Genomic DNA, 23,335 nt, shown 5'->3' on the forward strand with positions numbered 1-23,335 from the left:
CTTGATAGAGAAAACTGGTATGTATTGTACATAATTACTATTGCAACGGTTGCAGGCAGGTGGCGTCTACGAAACAGGATCAAGACTACAGCGGTAGTCAAGTCGCAGATATATATGCGTAATTCATATTGAACAGCTCGGCTCTATTTGTACAATATACTCGAAACGGCAATGAAGCCAACACTAGTTTACGTCCGGACCTTTACTTTTTTTCCTTCCCTCCTAATACCATGCTGGCACGAGGGCCTGAAGTCACCCCAAAAACGCTCCAACACCATGATTCCCTGAGACACAACCACCGAATGCCCTTAGCCGCCGGATGGGTGCTGTACTAACCCTACATGAAATTCCTATAACCGTAATGCTAGACCAAGTTATATTAATGGTCGGCAAGAAGCCGTTGTCGTGGGTCCGTGAGCCTGATATACTGTTAGTTCTACTATCTAGTACATGCCACAGCGATAATTGAAGAATGAGGACTTGCCTGATAATTTTGACGTCCTTATCGATCTTTGCACGACCCTCGATGGCATTAGGGGTGATGAGAATGAATTGCTTGCCGACGGAGCGACGAGCGGTGGTAATCTGCGGCATTAGTTAACAAGATGATGCCACTCACGAAGACATAGCAACTTACGAGCATGTTTGTGCTAATAGCACGGTTGACATTGTCCATGAAAACGTCAAACTCGTCGAGACATCGTAAGGGAGATCCCATTGCGTCCCAGATGGCAAGAAGAAGACATATAGATGAGAACGATTTCTCTCCACCAGATAGAGTTTTCGTATTTCGACCTGCGCTACTCCTCCTCGTCTCATCCGGCTCGACTTGAACTCGAAGCCTCTTGGCCTTGTGGTCGAGAAAGAGCTCGCCTCTGAAGCCACGCTCGCTAAGAAGGTAGTTGAAGTTGCATCGGGCATGTGCAGAGATAAGGCGCTGGAATGTCCTCCACTTCCGTAGTCGATCCATCAGCGCCTTCTTCAGCTCGTCCACAAGCGAAGTGAGGTCCTTGTAGTTTTTCTTGGCCTCTCGGTATTCCTGGATTGCTTGTGAGGCACGATTCTGAATTTCTTCATCTGATGCGCCGAGCTGACTGCGGATCTTCCTCAGCTGCTCCTTGATGGACTCAAATTTGCGCTCGATGCTTCGGACAGTCTCCCCTTCAGGTATGTAAGCACGCTCGGCAGCGACATCGCTCGCCTGTCGTATATAGTCGGCAACTAATTCCTCTTGTCTTTTCTTGGACCTCTCTGCGTCGGCTTTGCCCTCCTTCGCCACGTCAAGACTTTCGTAAGCTTGGTTCTTCTCGACCAGGGCTACGCGCCGAGTCTCCTCAAACCTCTTAACTTTATCTTCAGCCTTGGTGATCCTGGCTTTGTAGTCCCGAAAGGCTAATTTAGCCTTGCTGAATTCTTCTTTCATACCCTCTACCTCCTTATTCATCTCCTGCTTCTGCATGGCTAGCTCACCATACTGGTTGCCATAGTGGTCCTTCTGATTCATAGCTTCTTGGAGGTCATTCCTGTATCCTTGCAGTTTGTTGTCGACGCCTTCAAACTTGTCGAGCTCTTCTTCGACGTGGGTAACTCGAGCTTGGGCGTTGCGCAAGTCTTTCTCGAATCCGTTTTCTTGCCTCTTGTGCTGAGAAATGGCCTGGACGCAACGCTGGACCGCTTGCTGAGAGGACCTTCTGGACGTCTCCAACTCCCGATACTCTGCCCTAAGCTGCTCAAGGGATTCTTTGAAGTAATTGATCTGTGACTCTACATCCTCAGTCTTCATACGGGGCTTTTGATCATTGCTAGGCGCAACCGGGCTGGTAGACATATTATTACCGCGTCTCGTAAGTCGCAACCTGTGGCCCCTTTTCTTGTCGTGAAAGGATAAGCACACTGCGACGTTCTCCGGCGGTTGTCCGTCAAACATGACGCGCTCTGCTTCTTCTCGTCGTTCGATCAAGATAGTTTGCTCAATGTGGTGGTTGATGACTAGTTGATCTCTCACGCGCGGGTCGTCGATTTTCAATACCCTCAATATCGTATCAAAGTTCCTATCAGGCTCCCTTAAGTTACTGATCACAGTGCTTGAACCTATAAAGATGGGGCAGCTTCGGACTCTCAGTCTCTCCATATGTGAGAATAACCGGGCCTGGTCGGCTTTGGTTGCAACAACGAACCCATTAAGGCTGGCTCCGAATATCTTCTCAAGAATTGACGACCACTTGGGCTTAGTTAACTGAACATAGGTACCGATGGGGCCAATAGGCTTCTGCGAAAATCCGCTGTCACTCTCGATGAGTCGTAGAAGCTGGGGCACTTGCGACTCGAAACCCGCAAGCGGGTCACTGCGGTTTTGGGATAGAGTACGTATCCGAGATTCAGCAGCTGAAACTTCCTGTCGCTTCTGTCCGACCAAGTCTTCGGACTCTTGTGCTTTCCTCTGGGCCTCGTCACGTTCGCTCAAGAGACTAGAGTTACGCTCGGCATGGGTCCTCTGCGATTCTCTGATATCTTCCACAGCACGTTTTGCGTCGTCCAATTCTTTTTGCTTCTCAGCAAGGACGCCACCGTTTACTTCCTCCAGACGCTGCTCTTCTTCACGGATCTTCTTCTCGTACTCCTTGACCTTCTGGGAAGCATTGTTGAGTTGCTGATAGATGTCCCTCTCTTGGGTATGGGTTGTCTCGATCGATTGTCTTGCGCGTTCATAGTTTGCCTTCGCTTCTTCTTCTTTCTCCTTGAATTGGCCTTCTTCCTGGCGAAGTAAGTCCAAGGCTTCGCCAGCTTCTCGGACTTTATCGTCAATATTTTCAAGGATCCCTGTCTTTTCTGCAATCGTCGCTTCCATTCGACGAATATCTTCTTGGGATGCCAGTATGGCGTCCTCCTTCTGCTGTAGAATAGCCTCCTGCTCCATGACTTGGGCCCACGCCAACTGGTTCGAGTAAACCTTGGATTGTCTTCGCATCTCCGCACTCTTTGTGAGCGCGTCTCTCAGTTTTACAGCCTTTTCGCTCTTCTCTTTGAGAAACGTGATGTTATCCCGGAACGCTATAAGTCTTGTCTCATTTGCTTCAAGTGTTTCTTGAAGAAGTTGGTAATCCTGGTCGAGTTGCTCTAGCTGGGTGCCCTGGACGAAGTATTTATACTTGGCGGCAGGGGTAGCAGCATTAAGGAACTGGCGTGCGTTATCTTGAGAGAGTACATTAAGAGGGTTATCGACTTGAAGACAGTAGTACTCAACGACATCATCTACATCGCCTTTCTTGGTCGATATAATCCTATTGGTAGATGATTTAAGTTTGAACCCGCTCGCACCAGATTTGCTGAAATGTCGCTCTACGATTATAGACTCCCCGTAATGCTCCGGCTTGTACGCATCGGGACCTTGGTTCTTGATCTTGACGATTAGAACGGCATTCTCTTGACCCTCCTTAACGAAACTGCGTAGACTTCCGCCACGATTCGTTGCGCTAGCTTTACCGCCTAGGCATAGAGTTATTGCTGTTAGGATAGCGCTCTTGCCGCTTCCGTTCTCTCCCACTATGAAGTTGAGCAGAGGTCCGAGTTCGACGTGCAGTCTTGTGTGGCACATGAAGTTGAAGCAGGTGATGCTTTCGATGATAGCATTGAGAGCTACCTGGTTCTCGCCAAGCATATGAGGACGGCTCTTCAGGCGTTGTGTTGCTCGCTGATCATCTAAATCGGTATTCTCAAGATGTCTAAAGCCGGCATCGCGCATCTTCTCGTACTGCGTCGCAGCTGGTGGGCTCGGATGCTCTTCGGGCTCCTGCATCGCTTCGTCCTCATCGGAGCCAGAAGTACTTTCTTGATGAGGCATCCAAGCTGATTTCCTACTTGGGCCGGCATTTGAGGTTCGAATCTTCTTTCGGTGCTGTATACAAGATGTCAGATCGCAATTAGTCGGGGTGTACTTGGATTGTAGAATGGGATTGTCTACTTACGGATTCACTTCTCAGACTAGAACTAGCCTGGGCAATAGTAACTCCATCTTCTTCATCTCCGTCGAATGCAGCGCGACGAGAGCGCTTCGTAGATGCGGGGGACATGACTGTTTCGTTTGCTTTATAGGTTGGCTGTGCCAACTGAATTGAGGGGCTCGTCTTAGATTTTGCATAGAAGAAGGCCGAATCCTCCGGGGTAAGACAATTGCAATTGTCAGAAAGGGTAGGTCATTGTGGGTAACGGTCAACGGGGAAAAGGGTACAAGGTCAAACGGAGAGAGACTCAAACGGAATAGACTAATTACATGTAAATGCAATTAATGGAATTTCATAAAGACCTGACGCGACAATTGAGACGCGGTTGTCAGGCGCGAACCCTGGTAGATTATGTACATACATAGGTTAGGTTACCTAATGTAACATGCCCACTAATATGTATGTAAGTACTATGTACCTCATAAGGAACCGAACCGTCCGTCACCTGCCCCACCTGCCTTTAGTTTCTTCAAATAGCAGGGGTTCAACAAAACCCTTGCTACATCTATTGAATGTATTGAACTACATACCTCAGATGTCAAGTGCTATGTTGTATTAGCATGTATCAAGATAGCTTCAAACTAAAAGGAGAAAAAAAGTTTAGAGCGATTATTAACTAAAGTTATCAATTATGCTAATTAAGAAGGACGCTTCATATGCTCAACAATTTTTTAATACCGTATAAGTGAGTCTAAACAAGTTCTACCCACATAATTTCTATCATCTGTGATTATGTCCTAACTTCACTGATATTAGCTACAAAACTCACCTATTAACTCGACTCTTTGTCACTTCTGTCCCGTTTGCCATCTAAACACCATATGATTCGAGAGCACTTAGTCACAAATTTTCTATAATTTCTAGGACATAATCTGCTATATCTTCTCGCATTTGGTACCTATCAAGTCTCGGTCGATGGATTCTGAAGATAATATTGGATTCTCTGAGGGGGAGTTCAATGAGTTCCCCAGGAGATTACCAGAAAACTGTGTGGAATATTTATTATTCGTCATCGACAGTAAACTGGAATCGCGCAACCTTCTCTCGGAGCTTGAAAATATCCGAAAAGCAGCTACACAGCTCTGCGATAGCATTGCTAGGGAATACATATGGCAACGAGATTCTTTTCAACTGCGTATCGAAAGAGATCAGGATCTGGTCTACTTGCATGGGACCACAGACTACGGAGACTCGGTCGAGGATGAATGGCTCATAGTCTATCTACTTCGAGAATTAACCAAATCTTATCCCAATCTTTGGGTCAGAATCTTCGACGATGATGGAGAATTTCTGCTTGTCGAGGCAGCTAACGTCTTACCAAAATGGTTAAGCCCGGAGATAGATGGCAACCGATCATGGATACACGGTGGAAACCTCCATCTACTCCCCCTGGCTGCAAGTTCGGGAGTGAAGCGACCGTTATCCTTAACCGAAGCTGTTCGCTATATTAAATCGAACCCTAACTCCCTAGTGCATTCTGCATTCGTCGAAGCCGAAGCTTTCTACAGGTTAGAGAAGTATCCCGGACAAATCACAGATTCGATACACCGCTCGCTAGTTACGATACCCAGAAAACTTGCTTATATCTTGCACGAAAAGCCTTCCACTATTGCCCCTGCTATCGAGGTGTTTTACCTTCGAGACCCAGTTGCAATGAAGCCTCTCACATCACCTTCTGCGAAAATACATTTCCCGCCTGAGGACCTTGTGACTGTCAGTATAAAATTCACAAAAATACTTTTCGCACAGCTCAAGTCTCAGCGTTTCTCGCCTCCTCCGATATGGAGCACTGCATTTGAAGCTGCTGAGAAGCATATTTCTAACGCAGATGATAATCAAAAGAGTTTAGCGGGCCTAGAAATGGGCATGAAGGTAACAAGCGGCTTCGAGATGCTTGCTACTAACGCAGACACGAAAGATAATCGTCTTGCGCGTGAATTTGCTATGCTACTCGAAGATGTTGAAGAGGACGGGGCTCAGGCACTCCCGACTAACAAAGACATCGAAACTTGGGAAGATGTGCACAGAGAGGACGACGAATCTTGGCTGGACATCAACTTTGAAGACTTCGAAGATGAGTTGCAAGGAAACCGTGGCCCTCGAAGCCGACCGAAGGGTGAGTTTGGCGATCCTTCGGCGCAGGCAGATTTGAAAAAGATTGTATCCCGTTTTGAAGCTTTCCTGAACGACGAAGGTGCCGGCGTAGAAGGTGCTGAATTAGAAGATATGGATGAAGATGATGATATCTCGGATGAGGAGGAAGATAGCGACGATGAGGATAAAGAAGTCAGTTTTGACGAAGAACAGTTTTCGAGGATGATGAGGGAGATGATGGGATTGTCCCCTGTGGAGCCTACAAACTCGGAGAAAGTATCCGGGACCTCAACATCCGTTGCTACATATGGTACTACTATTGAAGAAGACGAGGATGCTGCCATAAAGCAATTGGCTGCTCAGATGGAAGCTGAATTGAAAGAGCATGGTGCATTAAAACTTGATCCTCAGGCCGGAAAAACAAAAGCAATAGAAGCAAAAGATGGAGATAATTCTGAAGGGAAAGGGAAAGGGAAAGCTACTCTAGAACAAGAGGTTGACAACGAAGAAGAGAGTAGTGAGGAGGAGGTTGATGTTGACTATAACCTGGCCAAGAATCTGCTAGAAAGCTTCAAGAGCCAAGCCGGGATGGCAGGCCCTGCAGGTAACATTCTTGGTATGATGGGTTTACAGCTTCCCCGGGATGAGGATGAAGAGGAGGGGGATTGATTAGTATAGTTTTATCCTTTTCAATCTGATCTGTAAGTTCATGAGGTTACATATGTACTATGTAGTGAACCAAGATGAAAAGGGGTCTGGTTTGATAGTACGTACATGGTATACTATAGGTGTATGTACCTAGGTACATATGTATGTAACTTGTATATTAGTTATGCCCCACTATATAAAGCTCCTGAGCCACACCGGTTTGGGTCATCAAACCCCACTAAGAATCACGACGCGACGTCACTGGGTCCTTCTAAAATATGTAAGGCCCGGACCGTGAATCTTGACTTAAGTCTTAAGATCTTCAACGTTGTTTCTGGATCCGGCTCTAAGGCACTTACGCTTGTAATATCGAGCCTCGCACGCGTCCGTTACATGGCTTTAGGAGGTTGCTCTTGTGATGTCTTATCCTATGCAATCATAAACCCTCCCTCTCCGCATCCCTTACGCCTGCGACATCGTTTAAAGAATCACATACCCTCGCACTAGACGGGACAACAAATACGCAAGCATAAGACAAGGATGTGGCCCAGTAGCAGCGTCTCTAGCCTCCAAAAAACATATGATGAAGCCTATCTAAAATGCTCGACAGCTGTCTACTATGAGAGCCAGGTATGTACACGCGCTGACTAGGACCCCCTTTGTTTAACACCGCCGGTCGACGAATATCTAATCAGGCTAACTGCTTATATTGCTCTACATCTAGGGAGATGAGAAAGAGGCGATGTCATGTTGGAGGAACGCCCTCGACCAGATACGGCAGAACACAACGAATAAGAAACAGGGCAACTACTCCCCCAAGTCCGAGACAGAACGTGCTTTGCTGGAAAGTTTGCGCGAGTTGGAGGTGCAGTGTAAAGAGAGAATCGATCTGCTAGAAGCCCTTCGAATATCTCGAGAGGAGGACCCAACATTCCAATTTACACAATCGAGTATCGGCACCGAAGGAAGCCTAGGCACACGGTCAAACACCAACACGCCGGAAAGAGGATGGATTGGTGACGGAACAATACCCGCCATAACGTATACAGAACTGTCCAAACCACCGCTTCCCAAACGACCGTCGTTCCCTTCCAGAAAGTCGTCGGAGCAAGCAGTTGCTGGACTCCGCAATGCGATACTAGACCAGGAGCTATCATCTTCGGCAGCTACGCCACCTTCACTCCCCCCTTATGGTGTATCCACCCAGAGAAAGAGATCGTCGAGATCGCCTAGCCCGGAAAAGCATACGATGCGAACGACGCTGCGGACAAGTAAACAAGACAAATCTTCAAAGTCATCCCGGCATACACCAGCCAAGATAACCAAAGGTCCTGGGGCCAGCAAGGCTGCCACGTTGGCTTGGAGTAGCCTCGAGAGGGGAACGTCTGCTGATACAACTAGTACATTAAGGCTTTTAGAGGCACGGCGGTCTTACGAGCAAGGGCGAAAGAGTTCTGCACCAACCCCAAGGCATTGGGATAGTCACACGAGAAGGTTGATAGTTTCTGCCGAAGCTTCTAGTTCTACATCTATACCATCCCGCCCAAGTCCTGAGGCTTCGATGCAAATTTCGGCCGATTACTCGTCTCCTGCTCCATCCTCTCTCGCTCTCGGTGCTGCATCGAGTGCTTTGGGAGCTCTGACCATTCAAGACCGAGACGAGTCTAGTTCTGTAGGGATTCGAACAGAGCGGAGACCAACACCAAGGAAAACGGGCAGCTTAAGTTATGAAGAACGAAATAATACTACCCCTCGAGTCTTGGAATCTCTGGAAACCACCCCTAGAACAAGTTCTAAGGGTGGCTCGATAAAGAGAAAACCCTTGACTCATGATAAGGTGTTTGAGCCGAATAGCGCTAGAAAGCGAGTCGGCCGGCAAATATCTAATTATGATGGAAAGAGAGAGGAAGCATCGTCTAGCGACGATCAATTTCGGGCGAGCCCTTCCCGCCGGAAGCTTAAGGGTAAGCAGAAGGAATGCCTCATAACGTCCGATGCTGAAGACCGGTCCACGACAACTTCGGCTGCCGAAGAAGGGGATAAGACCAAAGATGACTGGGAAAAGACAAAAAAGGAAATAATGAAGAATTTGCCGGCAGGTGTAGATGAGGCAGCCGCAAAGGCAATATTCAATGAAATTGTTGTGCAAGGAGATGAGGTCCATTGGAGCGACGTTGCCGGACTAGAAATTGCGAAAAATGCATTAAGGGAGGCGGTGGTGTACCCGTTTTTACGACCGGACCTATTCATGGGCCTTCGCGAACCAGCTAGGGGCATGCTACTTTTTGGACCTCCAGGGACGGGAAAGACGATGCTGGCTCGTGCCGTCGCGACGGAGTCGAAGTCTACTTTCTTCTCTATCTCGGCGAGTAGTCTAACGAGTAAATATCTTGGCGAGTCCGAGAAGCTCGTGCGTGCGTTATTTGGACTGGCCAAGATGATGGCACCAAGCATCATATTTGTGGACGAGATAGACTCGCTTCTCTCACAACGGTCCGGGTCTGGAGAGCACGAAGCTACGAGAAGGATCAAGACCGAATTCCTTATCCAGTGGAGCGATCTACAGAGAGCCGCAGCGGGACGCGAGAACAACAGCGGGACAAATAAGGAGCGAGGCGATCCGAATCGAGTACTTGTGCTAGCGGCTACCAACCTGCCATGGGCGATCGACGAAGCAGCAAGGCGGAGGTTTGTGAGGCGCCAGTATATACCATTGCCCGAGGCAGAAACCAGGACTACCCAATTGAAAACGTTGCTAGGCCAGCAGAAGCATAGTCTTACGGATGCTGATATTGCAGAATTGGTAGACCTAACGGATGGTAATATTAACCAGCAGTTATATAATATTTTGAATGGCATGCTAATTTATCTATATAGGCTTCTCTGGCTCGGATATCACAGCACTGGCAAAGGATGCAGCAATGGGCCCCCTACGCGCTCTCGGCGAGGCTCTTCTGCACACGACGATGGACCAGATTCGGCCCATAGAACTGGCCGACTTCAAAGCCAGCCTTCGCAATATCCGCCCGAGCGTTAGTAAAGAGGGTCTTAGGGAGTACGAGGACTGGGCAAGGAGATTTGGAGAGCGTGGCGGGTGAAATCAATACTCGTCGCGATCAGGGGGGCTGTTCGAGAGGTAGATATAAATAACCGAAATGGTCGGCTGTGCGCGTACTTCACATTGGCGTTCTGGGGAGGGCAGCGACGGGTTGGCATACGATACCTAGGTCTAGGATGAGACCGTCCGTTCGGTTCAATATGAATTATGTCGATGATATGACTGACATCTTTCTGTTCACATGACAATAAACTAGAGCCGTACTGAACTGAACGGTGGTTGTACATATATATGTACCTAGGTATGTTACATGTTAGGTGATTCCGGTATATACAGGTTTACCGTGTGGAACTGCGGTTGTCTTCCTCAGTCGCCGCCGCAGTTCGGTCGTCGTAGCTGGCCAGCTAGCCCGGGCTTTGTCGCCCTAGATCATAAACCCCTTGCTTTTTTCCGACGGATAATAAATTCCTTTATTTCAGTCAACATCGCTCAAGCTCGTCTCGATCCCCTTTAGCCTCTCCCTCTCCCTCTCCTTCTCCTCCAATCTTTTCCTCTTCTCCTCCAGCGCCGCCTCCCTCTCCTCGGCCGCCTCCCTCGCCTGCTCCTCGCGCCTCAGCGCCCGGCGCTCGAGTTTCGCCGCGCGCTTGTCGGCCCGTTTGGCGACGCGCTCTTCGAGGGTCGGAACTGAGGGCCGGTCTTCGATGGGGGGACCGTAGGGCGCGATGATGTGCTTGACTACGTGGCGGACGTGCTTGGAGACGCGCCAGCTGGGCTGGATGGCGATTACGTCGCCTTGGCGGACGGAGTTGGCTGGGTCGTGGACTAGCTTGAATCGGGGTTCTTTGAAGAACTATATATATATATAAGAGAGTTAGTTGGCTGGTTGCTGTTGAAGAATATAATATAATATAATATAATATAATATATATATAGGGAGTGTTATTTCAAGGTCAGCAGGACTAACCTTCTGCACCCGCGGCTCCCATCGCAGACCCCCCAGCTTGACTTTCACCGTCTTGTCCATGAGCCCGGCGGACACCACGATGCCGTGCATTTCCTTGCCGGCCCGCCGCACGACATTGGCGGCCGCGGCTGCGACTTCAGACGCCATTTTTGGTGTTGCGGCCCAGCCCCGGTTTGGATGTTTTTGGTTCCCTGTTGCTCAATTGGGTATTTGTGTCAGGCGCAAAGTTGCGTTGTTGTCGTCGAGCTGCTGCTGCTGCTGCTGCTGCTATTTCGTTCCACAATCCCACCAATGCCCCAAAATCTTTTTGGCGGTACGTACTCGGATAAGATAACCGTATGGACCTTAGGTACATAACCTCTACAGGCGGGACTGTAAGGGAAAAGGTTCCACCGGGAGTTATCGATAGGGGATCGGCGGTAGGGCGGGATCCACCTGTAGTTTAAAATAACGGCCTGCAATGAATCGAAGCTTTGAAGCTTTCATATGTATCTTTATTATGTTTAGTATAAAATCGGGTCGTGCTTTTTATCCTTTTCCCCTCCATACTATAATCACCTACCTATTGACTTGATTCTCCCATACATGTTACCTACCTATATATAACAATCATCGCCAAAGAATAAATATGAATACATATGCTGCTATTCATACGCCGAATTAATACAAGAGTCAAATCAAAAAGTGCAAGGAAGACAGTTCAATTCCCCGGATCTCATTGCCACCCCCCTATATTACACTCAACCTCGCGTAAGAGTATTCGTCCATAACAGATATCAGATTAAGAAGGCGACTGAAACATGCCAACTTCAATATTGCATATTGTCAGTACGGAAGCATTCCGCGGTTTCGACTTCACAATATGATAACTGCTCGCTGACCAGATTTTCCTTGCAAGAATAAGTCAGTAATTAGGTGATCAAGTGATACCACTAAAGTCTAACCACCGAGTTTCGTCTCCCATACGGCCGGATGAACGCCACGTCTACCGTTTTCGAAAGGAGCATAGATGAATCATGAGGTTTGCAACGTGCTCGCTCGAAAGGATCTCAGCTCTTCTGATCAAGCCGGGCAAACCATTGCTCTCCCTGCCCCTTAAGAGCAACCAAGTGGTACACAAGTAGTACATGTGCGTCTCCAGATGCTATAGCATACCATCTCAGAACCTTGGAACGTGCGACAACATCTGAATTTCTGTTGAAAATACCACTAGCTAGGTTTTCAGCTTAGACAGGACGGCGATATAGTAAGCAGCTGAAAGTACGACGCTAAGTCATGGCCTCACACGGCTATCCAATTAGGAGGAAACTCTTCCCAACTTACTAGAATCATTGTCGTTCGTATCCATATTTCAGGCCACGATACAATGTTCAGGAGCACTTTCCCAGACTAAGTACGATCGACAACTTCCAAGTCGAGCTGAAAGAATGTCAACCCTAAATCAGCAAGTTCAACAAGCTAATTGTCAGATTAGTCAGCCATGTCAGGTGACCTGAAAATCCCTAGTCTCATGTAAAATAGCGGTGTAACACGCGTTCCCACGATTTTACCTCAATCAATTAGATCATCAGGAATATCATCAATTAGACCTTATATATCGCCTATTCAGTACGTATTAGTTGTGTGACAATTATACTATTATATACGCGTGGTATTTTAAGCTTATATATTAGATACTTAGGTATGTACGTATTAAGGGTAAAAATAATTATATTTTCGAGACCACGATGATATTTTTGGTGTTAAGGAGGGGCTAGGTGGGTACCTATATATGCAGCCCCCTTTTTCAACCAATCAGGTTGCGGGGGAATTTTTTACCCGAAATTTAGCCGGTATCGCCTCCTGGGGGCCTTAGGCCAATTTTACAATATACATAGCCAGGTAAGCCTCAATTTACAAATAAATTGGCTTGGCCTGATACGATCAAATATATACGATTATTAGGCTTGAATTGACTCGTTGAACTCGCTGCCCTGAATAACCAATGACATCTAAGCAATGTCTAAACTGTACTACCTGGCAAGCCTGACTCTCAACCAGGATAGTATAAACCCCTATCTACCCACCTCATACTCTTCATAACTATAGGTCTAGTAGATTGTAGCTGTCCTCCAGATTGTTTAAAGAACTATAAAGCCTGCCGTAGCAGCAATCAGGTGTCTGCATGTCTCCAAATACCAACCATTAGAACACGGGCACTTGATTAGCCACCATGAACATGAAGACTTTCGTTGCTACCTGTCTAGGCTTCAGCAGCCTTGCCCTCGCTACTGTCCCGGGCTTCGACATCTCTCACTACCAGTCGAGCGTAGACTTTGGAGCAGCATATAGTTCTGGAGCACGTTTCGTCATCATCAAAGTAAGCTTTACCTACCTATATCCACAGACCAAATATGTCCCAGAGGAAATTTACCAGGCGAGAACAGGCTACAGAAGGCACCACCTACCAAGACCCCAGTTTCAGCGCCCACTACACCGGCGCCACCAAAGCCGGCCTCCTCCGCGGCAGCTACCACTTCGCGCGCCCCGGATCGTCCTCCGGCGCCGCCCAAGCGACGTACTTCCTCGCGCACGGCGGCGGGTGGTCTGGCGACGGGATCACGCTGCCCGGCATGCTGGACCTAGAAGGCGACTGTGCGGGCCTGTCGACCGGCGCCATGGTCTCGTGGATCGGGGACTTTAGCGATACGTACCACGGCAGGACGGGGCGGTATCCCCTGCTGTACACGAATCCGTCGTGGTGGTCGAGTTGTACGGGCGGGTCGCGCGCGTTCGTCGGTACGAATCCGCTTGTGCTTGCGCGGTATGCTGGGAGCGCGGGGGCGCTGCCGGGGGGGTGGCCGTATTATACGATTTGGCAGTTTAATGATGCGTATAAGTACGGGGGCGATTCGGATACGTTTAATGGGGATCGTGAGTACCTAGTGTTGTTTATTCATTTATTTTTCCTAGTTCTTTTTCCTTGTCTCTTGGCTAACGTGTTGTTGCAGTCACGGAGTTGAAGAAATTGGCTTCTGGCTAGTCGTCTTAGGTCATACTTAGCCAACTGTCGAGGTTATTAAATTACGACTGGTCCTTGTTGCTACGTTTAGGATGCTTTGTTTACGGGACTTTTCTCCTATTAAGAATAGGTACCTAACACTACGGGGTCGCTTTTATTAGATATTAAGCTTGTTGGTTTTGGTCTTTAGAAAGACGACATGACTAACCTAGGTATTTTCTAGAATTTGGCTGGGTTAATTACTTGATATCCTAAAATTGCATTCTTTCGGTAGCATATTGTTGTTTCCGGGAATGCAGCGAGCTTATAGGAGTTGATACGGGATGTAAAGTATAAGTATCCATTTATTGGGATTGTAGCAGGTCTAGGTATCAGCTTTTTTTTAGAGATGTGTTGTAGTGAACCTGTAAGCTACAATAGATGTGTCTAGGGATGATATAGATAGAAAGGTTAGTTAGTCTATATATTTGTAAAATCAGGTTCATACTTTGTCTCAACTACGTAGGTAGCATAAAGAATAGACAGTTGCATCGAGGCCAAACAGGTCGTCACTTTTTCTCTAAGGCAAACTAATTCCGAAGCTGCACAACCGATATACAAACCTTAGATTTATTATGTATAGGGTTGAAAGATTGTGTTAGGACCACCGATGTTGCAGTCTTTCTTCATCCATATGGCTCTTTTTAATATTGAGGTAGGTATAAATAAAGGGGCGTGCTTAAGGATTCAAGTGCAGATACGTATTGTCGTCTCTGGGGTGATTCATGAAGTTACGACGCCGAAGTGCCCTGGACTGTGCATGGGCCTTAACATCTTGTCGCAGTTGCAGATAGCTTCCTAGTTGCCCGGTACCTCGTATCTGGTACCAGCGCGCAACGACGAGCAAGTTAAATATCCCACTTTCTATCTGTGATATAACAATCAAATAACGCAGCGGTGCCTTGGAGAAGTGGAAACTCGCTCCCTTTGGGTAACTTCGAGTTGCAAACTTTGGGAGAGATCATGGGTTCGAACCCCATAGGTGCCCTTTTTTTTTTTCAAGAACTATTCTTTTTTCAAGTAGTTATTAACGTTTAGATGTTCTAACAACAATAGCTTCCATTTTAGAGTATTCCACCATATGGATTTGAGCATACCGAAACCCCCTTAGATGGTATTTTTCAATATTCTCTGAATACTGTTGACGCTCATCATGATGCTGTTAGATAGACTCGGAGACAGTTTTGGGAATACCTATTAATTCTAACTTAATTTTTTTTCAAGATGAATACGTGTAACGACTTTTTAAGTAGTTAGTCATAATGCATACAGAATCTTATTATTGGGAACTTAGATGACAATAAACTCCTATATATATTTACTAGGTTCTTGAGCACTTAAGGCTTAGGGGTGATTAAGAAGGTATTAAACGCCCATGAAATGTGTTATATCAGCAGATGATTGTGATGCTAAACCTCTGTACGGAGTTTAGTTGATTGTGATTCAATAGCCTTTCAGCATGATGACACTTTGATGGCGAATGCCATATTATACGTCAAGTAGCACCTTTAGTAGACTTATCACGTACCAACTAACTAGGTTAGTGACATCGTCGTTTAATATAAACCGTAAATGTTATAACTAGACTTTCTAGAATTACGGAATCATAAGCTGCACTTTCGGCTTTAAATGTTTAACATTGAATGCTTCCACTTGATCATGTCATAATACCAAGTGAAAATGACCATACGCGATGTAGAGAGGCAGTCAACTCATCACACATACTATCAACGTTGCTTATTCGCACCATCTCTTCATGTTACTCTTATTAGACCCTTTTTTTCTTCTTAGCCCGGGATTGTGATTAGATATACCTGGCTACCCACGATAACCATCAACGTCACGAACTAATACTTACCATAAACGTCCAAGACCGAACACGGAAACCCGAAGAACCAATTGGGTTATGATAGATTACCTGCACTTGCTTATCGAGTCAGGATATCCCGCTCGGGCATCTGGTCTTATTCGGGGAAGTTCCGAGCCCGGCCTACATAAAATATATACTATTCGGAGAATACAGCAATAAATTGTCGGTTGGCCTTTGGACGCATCTCGATCAGCGAATAATCGCTTGTATATGAAATATACGTATTTTGCGATTGTTACATATATTAATCGTTATATTATGCAAGGATTATTCTCGGCCGAAACAGTCAGTCAATTCTATAAACCCGGGGTTGTCAGCTTACATGTCGGGATAAGTTTTGAATAGGTATCTTTCCTGTTATCTTTCCTGTATAGGACCATCTATATATACTCTTAGCGCCTAATACCTACATGTCTGCATAGCCATGCTCACCGCTTAGTCAACTATACTATCACTATACTATCAGGGCATACTTATCCCTTCCTAGTCCAGGTATTACAAAGCGTAGGGAAGCTATTTTAGTATAATTTGATTGCTGGAGCTCAGACATTTTTTTTGCGTCCTAAGAAGTTAAAAGGCTTCCCCGCAGCGGGACTCGTATCACCTGCAGAAAGTTCTAATTGCAGATAGCCGGTTGAGTTTCTCCGAAAGGCTGGATGCTCTGTTCGTAGGAACCGGGGCGCAGGCTGAGTAAGGCTCACCACTCCATCGGTTATGCCTACGGGTTAAGCCATAAGCACTTCTGTATTCCTTCGAATCTGACATATCGTTTCGGAAGAAGCGGGCTCGCATAATTTTTTTATTTTTTATTTTTTATTTTTATTTTTATTTTTTTTTTTTGCATTTTTTAATACTCACAGGAAGTATTATACTGTTTATTCGTTGCTTTTCTGCTTGCTTTTAGTGGATTTTAAAGATAACATATATGTTAGAGTATAGAAAATTACGGAGCCGGAGATCGGGCTGGGGATGGAGCCGATGGCTTGCATTGTTTGTTTTTAGTGAACCCGTACTCCGATGAAATTCTGGTTGGTAACTGGATCCAGCACATAATGCTACCTACGTAGGTATTCCAATTCTAGGCCGGAATGGTTGAAAGTATAGACATGGGAGGGGCAGGCTACCTATGAGTTAGAAACATGCTGGGCGTGTTTAAAAGAACGGTGATTTACATAATCTATATAATCTTATCGGTACATGACAGTAAGGGGAGTTTGCTTTTCTTTCTAGCGTGCCTAAGTGCATATGTAAGTACCTAAATCATCCAATCCTCGACTGAGGCTTGCATACATAATGCATTCATACATGCATGTGTTATGCGATTAGGTACTACACGTGCTTGCGAAATGGTAGCAGCAACTGTAACCTGAGTAACTGTCTTTTTAGAAAAACGTGCTGTACCTTTAAGCTGTCAGCAAGGGCAACTGCGAGTAGGTAGCACTTATAGCGGGGTAGATAGGAAGTTACTGCATCGATAGCAATCCCTTATACCGGTGGAGGTCCGAGGGTCGCCAAGATGCAGGGAAGTCGTAGTTGTTTTACCGAACTGGACTCGATATGTACAAACAAAAATCCTCCCCACATCCGTAGCTTAACCCGACCCGAATCCTTTTTAACAATTTCTTCGCTTCGATTCTCCGTCCCGTTGACGACCTTTCACTCTTCAGCTTTATACAAATTCTCACGAGACATAACTATTTGTACTCACTACTTACTACGATCACTACCTGATTCGCTGTATTGCTCTTGCATTAACAAACTCTGCTAAGAACTTTATCACCTTGTACTATTTGCAAATCGACCATGCCTTCCACAGTAGAATATCGTGCTGGGAAGCGACCTCGTAAGTTTGACAATTGCTTTTTTATTAATCCCCTTCTGCTGTTTCCAGATCGGTTTCTAGATAAAGGGAAAGAGACGGGAATCATCTGGGTTGTTCCACATATCGCATATAGGTTGCTCCGAGCTACTCAGCCGCACGCTTGTACAATACTTTGCGACTTGTCCACCTGCCCACACCACTGTGATATGCTGGATTAAAGACACCCTTTTGGCCGCGTTAAAGCCCCTCGGGAGTTCATACATCTGCAAACACAACCTTCTATTTTTCTCCGCCCGTTCGCAATTCTAAACAGCTTTTCTAACAACAATGCCTACTTCCGCAGGCACCCAATCTTTACCTCCTCCGGCTCTCCCCCAACTTGTTGCCGAACAGCACGTACCCATAGCCTCCAATGACAAGGACAGTCAGAGACTCATAGTAGTCTTATCCAATGCCAGTCTAGAGACATACAAGGCCTCCCACGGTGGCGGCGCTGGTCGTGCCGGTATGCAGCGTGAGGACAAGTACTCGCTTCTCAACAGCGACGAGCACATAGGAGTGATGCGCAAGATGAACCGAGACATCAGCGACGCCCGACCCGATATTACACATCAGGTACGCTACAGCGCCATATTTCGTTTACTCTTCAACAAGACATTAGTCTCAGTTGGCACTCAACATGCTGACGTTGTGTTCCACTAATGTAGTGTCTCCTTACCCTTCTGGATTCGCCCATCAACAAAGCAGGCAAGCTGCAAATATATATACAGACTGCAAAGGGTGTCCTCATCGAGGTGTCGCCTACTGTCCGTATTCCCCGAACGTTCAAGCGATTTGCCGGTTTGATGGTTCAGCTGCTCCATCGCTTATCTATCCGCTCTACCAACTCGCAAGAGAAGCTCCTCCGAGTCATCCAGAACCCGATTACGGACCATCTTCCACCCAATTGCCGCAAGATCACTCTAAGCTTTGACTCGGCCACCGTGCGCGTACGAGACTACATGCAGACTCTTGGGCCAAAGGAAAGCATATGTGTCTTCGTGGGTGCCATGGCCAAAGGCCCAGACAACTTCGCCGACGAGTATGTAGACGAGAAGATCTCAATTAGCCAATACAGCCTTTCGGCTAGTGTTGCATGCAGCAAGTTTTGCCACGCTGCTGAGGACGTCTGGGACATCCTCTAAGATAGTCTCCTAAGCTGAGCCCCTCGAGGAGGAAAAGGGGAATGTAAGAGGAGGGTAGGTAGTGGAACGTATTAGGTATGAATGATAAAGCGGGTGTGCTTCGCGAAACCCGCCATACAACATGGTGGCAGACGCAGGTATCCCCGGAGCTTGGGTCTACGGGTTTTGTTCAGTCTCTGTTTTTGCAACCAAAACATCAGGCGTTCAACATGAGATCCAAGACGTTTTCGCCGTCTTGTGTGGGCTACTTCAACTTGGCCCACAACCCTCTTTCTTTGTTTCCCTTCTTTTATAACAAATTCCCCCTTATGCTAGCTCACCTCTCTAGTCCGATGCTAGGATTTGCGTGGACCATGGGACAAGACAAGCGCTTGGGGCCAAAGTCAATTAGACGTATAACCCGCCTTTTACGAGGTTCTCATGGCTTAGCTGAGAGCGGACCTAATCTTTGTAACAGAACGATACGTCGGCTTTACGTCGTGCCTATTGGATGAGTTTAAGCGGATTAAGCTGCGGAAGAGTGAGCTGGATATTGGAGCATCTGTTGTTGAGCCATCCGCTTCTAGGAACGGACATCGGCGTCAGCGATAGAAGTAGGCAGGGTGGAGGCACCGGTTCGATGGCGCAGCGTCCCCTCATAATCCCCTTCACTATTGATCTACTTCTAAGTAGGCATTGGATACCCTAATCCAGTGATACTTGGTTGGAAGATGGATATGTATGTATTGGGGTGCAAGATGAAGATCTTATGGTTAAGTCTGCGTCTGAGAAGATGGTATTGTTATGCGTCGGTCACACTTAGCCGTTTTGATGATGGTCTCGGTTAGGATTGCGAATCTACGAGTCTTCGGCAAGGAAATGGGAAATGGGGTGGTGTAATACATGTAATAGGTACTAGACTCATGTACATAACCTCCAATCATGGGTCTATGTATAGGTACCCCATAGGAACCTAGTTTCAGAACCACGCAATTAATTGACAAGGTCAAACTGGGAATACCTGTTAAAAGTTGATTTATCTGGTCCTTACGTGTACCTACCCACCTCACACGACGCTGGTCTGTACATGAGAGTACTAACCTAACATACCTACCTAGACATTGTGTTGTCAAGTTCCACGATGTGTAACTGTAACTAGCCATAAAAAGTAGGGCAAGTGCTATTCTGTTTGGTCCGCGGAAGGAGGTAGTCAGTTACCCTCTTTACCTTTCTACATATGTTCTTGTACGCAGCTATTCCACTTAAACTGTTCCACTAAACTATTCCATATTCCATATTCCACATTCCACATCCCACATTGCTGCAACTCTATATTCCCCTCGACCAATTTGTTTACTAGGATACTATCAAGATGCTACTTTTTGCTTGCAGAAGCTCCATTCATGCTGGTAGCTATTGTTTCGAGTCAAGCTTGTGTCGGAAGGTAAGGCATTTCAGGCATGCGGCGATTCAATATAGGGCGCAAATCTAACGTGGCAGCCCTTCCACCACTGCCATAGGGAGGCATTTTGTAGAGTCAGCGCCATTGTGCCGCCAAAAGGGAAAAAAATCATAAAAACGATAGTCACTTCAAGCAGCCTGCTTGCTATCTGCATAGCAACATCATTATGAAGACCAGCATGTGCCATTCGGACTCAAGCCATCCATCTCGTATCTTTCATGGTTCAGCTGAGTTATATTTACAACATCAATATCAATAACCATGGATCATGAATCTTTTCATGGGCCATCGTGCACATGCAGCTATGGTGGATATTCATCTTGCCACTACGAATCCCCCGCCAGGTTGTTCATCATTCAATCTATCACAATACACGTGTGTGAATGAGTGAGATAGACGCAACTAGACTAATTCAAGCATCCAGTTGCATCGGATTATTTGGGGAGTGGATCACCTCCCGGAAAATTCTGAAAGACAGGTCAAGATGTCTCCTGCATCAGTACCTAACTATCGTCTTTTTGGGAGAAGCCCGTTTATTGGCGGCTCACGCATAAATATTCCCACCATGATACTAGATAGGTATTGAAGTCGGTATATTTCTACTCATAAACTTGCTCGTTTCTCGACTTCTTTTCGTTCATCATCGTTCTAATTCTAATTATTAATCCTATTAGACCGAAGTTGAGATATCTAATAAACCTCGAGTTCTATCAACTCAATAATCTTTACTTACAACATTCCCCTCTTGATGTTAAAATACGCCATACTTACTTGGCTTGCATATCGAGACGCCTATACACTTAGATTGGGATATAGACAACACTCTTCGTTTCCACCCTGTCCCACCTAATACACTCCTTTCGGCTTTTCGATTTTACGATTTCTACCTTACCATTCGTTGCTTATATCTTCAGGCGTGCTCCACATCGCTGCTGGCTGGTTAGCTGCATCTCCCTTGCAACGCTTTCCCGTCTTCTCGATCAGTATTCGTGCATACTGCTATCACCAGAGCCAGTTGTGCTTGCTCTGAGTCACTCAGCTTCGACTACCTAGTCGTTTTAACGTCTCATTCCACTTTATTCGATAATTTGTCACGGACCAGTAGCTCCTGGAGATATGCACGTCCTACCATTTGTCCAAGTCAAAGACCTAGCTCCCTCGGCTTCGTTCTACGCCGCTGTAGCTCAACCCCTTGGTCTCCGATATATATCTTCCACTCCTGCCTCGATAGTGTTTGGCGATATTTCTTCATCTTCCCCCGAGCCGGTCTTCGAAGTGAAGCAGAATACCAACCCGGACTCACAATTTGTGCAACCCTGTCGCCTAGTCCTTTCGGCGAAATCACCCTCGGCCGTTGCCGCTTTCCACGGAGCTGCCTTGCGTTCGAACCCTAAACTAAAGGACGGCAACTATAGCGTTAACTATCTACGCATACAGAACGCAGATCCAGACGAAGAGAGTCGCGCCATTATCGGCGATTTTGACGGAAACATCATGGAGGTTGTCCATGCTAATTCTTCCAAAAAGTATGCCTCAAGCCGTGCAGGATCGACGGTAACCCGGTCTCAATCCTCATCTACCCAGGAATCCAGCCGTGTCCTTGACTGGACTCTAGATGTTGGAGCTCCCTTGGTTCCTTTACCACGGTCTATCGCCGGATCCAGTGGGCCTAGCACCACGGTGGGTAGCCGCGCTTCTAGTGGCGATTCCTATACTATAGCGCGACAAAGCGTTGCGACATCATCAACTATCGAGACTCCACCTCAGGAGGCCCCAAAAGGATTGAACACTACCACCGTCCTGGGTGCCGTCTTCGGTCTGGCGGTGGGCGCTGCTGTCGGTGGCGCGCTAACCTATAATTCAATAAAGAACAAACAAGAGCAAGAGCAAGAGCAAGAACAAGAGCCTATGACGTTCCAGGGTCATGATATGCCGCCCTTTACTAGACGGTCCACATACCCGGCCCAACCTCCGGACCGGCCCCGGTACTACCCTCCCAGCAGCTACAATGGTGGTCACTCTCAGGCCGGTAGTTCGCGAGGCAGAGCGATCGAAAACATGGACGACCGTGCTAGTCGTTACTCAAGTCACTACACCACCAGGAGTCGGTCGCGCGGCCGCAGCGAGGCATCCTCATCTAGACGCCCGCACATGATCGACGAGCACGAGCACAGAAGACGTGCCGGATCGAAACACGGCGAGAGGCGACCGATGGAATCAGAGTATCGCAGCAACACAGGCCGGTCCAGACACGCCCCCGCCCCTGACTCCCGCAGCCATGCGAGCTCGCGGCACTCACCCGACTCGGAGTCAGACTGGCGCACGTATGTTAGTTCCAAGCACACATCTGCGTCATCGCGGCCGCGTGAGGTAGAGACCGAGACGTATGTCTCGGCTCGCACCGATAAATCGGCTGGCACGATTCGCGGCACACGGAACTCGCCCCCGCGACCTCAGTCTAAAGCCGGAACTCGGTATTCAGTTAAAGGGTCTGGGGGTAATAGATCACGGAGTGTGAAACGTCCGGAGAGCCATGCCGGTAGCGGTTATGTGGTCTGGGATGATGATGACGCAGGGAGTGTAGCGCCGAGTGATAGTATCAGTAATATTGGGAGTCGGCATGGGAAGCGGTCGCAGTATGTTTGAGCGGTAGCCTTCGTCAAGCGCACTTGCAGTTTAGTCTTGGGGCTAAACGTCTTCCATAAGCGCTTTTGAGAAGTAGCTTAACACTAAGATGACAATACGCATACGCGGGGGTTCCTTTTTCTTGGTTTTTCCTTCCTAAACTTTTTAAGAGCCATTGACCAGGATAGAAACACTTTTCAATATTATCCGGTATGGGAGGAGGTCTGAGGATATGGTTCGGACCACGAGCCATGGGGTGGCGGCAAGGGTTGGATATGGATATGGGAATCAGTTAGAATAGGAATATATCTAGGCCTACATAAACATAATTTGGTTTCGTCTTCCTCTATATAACGTCTTGACGACTCTACATGGTATGTCGGATTTTGTGATGGGGTTTGAAGGTACGTCTTCCTCATATATGTAGAAGATTCTGCTTGGGCTGGTTTGGATGATGGTGTGATAGGACACGACGATTATCTTTATAATAGATACCTTAAGTATGATTCAACGACTTAGACTAGTACTTGCAATCATAACTTGGTAGGTAGGTCAGGGCCATTCATTCAAATTCCTTTGCTTGTCATC

At 47.0% G+C, this 23,335-nt stretch overlaps 7 protein-coding genes and 1 non-coding gene across 8 annotated transcripts; 6 read left to right on the forward strand and 2 right to left on the reverse strand.

Moving 5' to 3' along the window:
* Window positions 1–142: 142 nt before the first annotated feature.
* Window positions 143–4,373, reverse strand: F4813DRAFT_146127 (P-loop containing nucleoside triphosphate hydrolase protein). Its single transcript, XM_049238891.1, has 4 exons — window positions 3,966–4,373; window positions 638–3,895; window positions 485–585; window positions 143–419 (listed from the first exon to the last, which is right to left on the reverse strand). Exons 1-4 carry the CDS (start codon window positions 4,068–4,070, stop codon window positions 380–382), a joined length of 3,504 nt encoding a protein of 1,167 aa, XP_049098089.1. The 5' UTR covers window positions 4,071–4,373; the 3' UTR covers window positions 143–379.
* Window positions 4,374–4,483: 110 nt separating this feature from the next.
* On the forward strand, window positions 4,484–6,955 carry F4813DRAFT_365456 (SGT1-domain-containing protein). The gene is made up of 2 exons (XM_049243919.1): window positions 4,484–4,686; window positions 4,758–6,955. Exon 2 carries the CDS (start codon window positions 4,917–4,919, stop codon window positions 6,762–6,764), a length of 1,848 nt encoding a protein of 615 aa, XP_049098090.1. The 5' UTR covers window positions 4,484–4,686; window positions 4,758–4,916; the 3' UTR covers window positions 6,765–6,955.
* A 29-nt stretch (window positions 6,956–6,984) lies between these two features.
* Window positions 6,985–10,061, forward strand: F4813DRAFT_146201 (AAA-domain-containing protein). Its single transcript, XM_049238892.1, has 3 exons — window positions 6,985–7,373; window positions 7,468–9,562; window positions 9,621–10,061. Exons 1-3 carry the CDS (start codon window positions 7,284–7,286, stop codon window positions 9,839–9,841), a joined length of 2,406 nt encoding a protein of 801 aa, XP_049098091.1. The 5' UTR covers window positions 6,985–7,283; the 3' UTR covers window positions 9,842–10,061.
* A 100-nt stretch (window positions 10,062–10,161) lies between these two features.
* On the reverse strand, window positions 10,162–11,075 carry F4813DRAFT_146224 (nucleic acid-binding protein). The gene is made up of 2 exons (XM_049238893.1): window positions 10,766–11,075; window positions 10,162–10,651 (listed from the first exon to the last, which is right to left on the reverse strand). Exons 1-2 carry the CDS (start codon window positions 10,910–10,912, stop codon window positions 10,277–10,279), a joined length of 522 nt encoding a protein of 173 aa, XP_049098092.1. The 5' UTR covers window positions 10,913–11,075; the 3' UTR covers window positions 10,162–10,276.
* A 1,582-nt stretch (window positions 11,076–12,657) lies between these two features.
* On the forward strand, window positions 12,658–14,312 carry F4813DRAFT_365460 (glycoside hydrolase family 25 protein). The gene is made up of 3 exons (XM_049243920.1): window positions 12,658–13,124; window positions 13,192–13,678; window positions 13,756–14,312. Exons 1-3 carry the CDS (start codon window positions 12,978–12,980, stop codon window positions 13,785–13,787), a joined length of 666 nt encoding a protein of 221 aa, XP_049098093.1. The 5' UTR covers window positions 12,658–12,977; the 3' UTR covers window positions 13,788–14,312.
* Window positions 14,313–14,701: 389 nt separating this feature from the next.
* On the forward strand, window positions 14,702–14,793 carry F4813DRAFT_t98. Its single transcript has one exon. It is a non-coding gene; the product is annotated as a tRNA-Pro (tRNA).
* Window positions 14,794–17,316: 2,523 nt separating this feature from the next.
* Window positions 17,317–19,248, forward strand: F4813DRAFT_146304 (nucleolar essential protein 1). The gene is made up of 4 exons (XM_049238895.1): window positions 17,317–17,518; window positions 17,841–18,112; window positions 18,205–18,756; window positions 19,139–19,248. The coding sequence occupies exons 1-3, from the start codon at window positions 17,479–17,481 to the stop codon at window positions 18,679–18,681; spliced, it is 789 nt and encodes a 262-aa protein (XP_049098094.1). The 5' UTR covers window positions 17,317–17,478; the 3' UTR covers window positions 18,682–18,756; window positions 19,139–19,248.
* A 1,709-nt stretch (window positions 19,249–20,957) lies between these two features.
* F4813DRAFT_146255 (uncharacterized protein) lies at window positions 20,958–22,775 on the forward strand. Its single transcript, XM_049238894.1, has one exon. The coding sequence runs from the start codon at window positions 21,239–21,241 to the stop codon at window positions 22,766–22,768; it is 1,530 nt and encodes a 509-aa protein (XP_049098095.1). The 5' UTR covers window positions 20,958–21,238; the 3' UTR covers window positions 22,769–22,775.
* Window positions 22,776–23,335: the final 560 nt, after the last annotated feature.

Source organism: Daldinia decipiens (genome assembly GCF_022478715.1).
Source record: "Daldinia decipiens strain CBS 113046 unplaced genomic scaffold F4813scaffold_25, whole genome shotgun sequence".
NCBI lineage: Eukaryota > Fungi > Ascomycota > Sordariomycetes > Xylariales > Hypoxylaceae > Daldinia > Daldinia decipiens.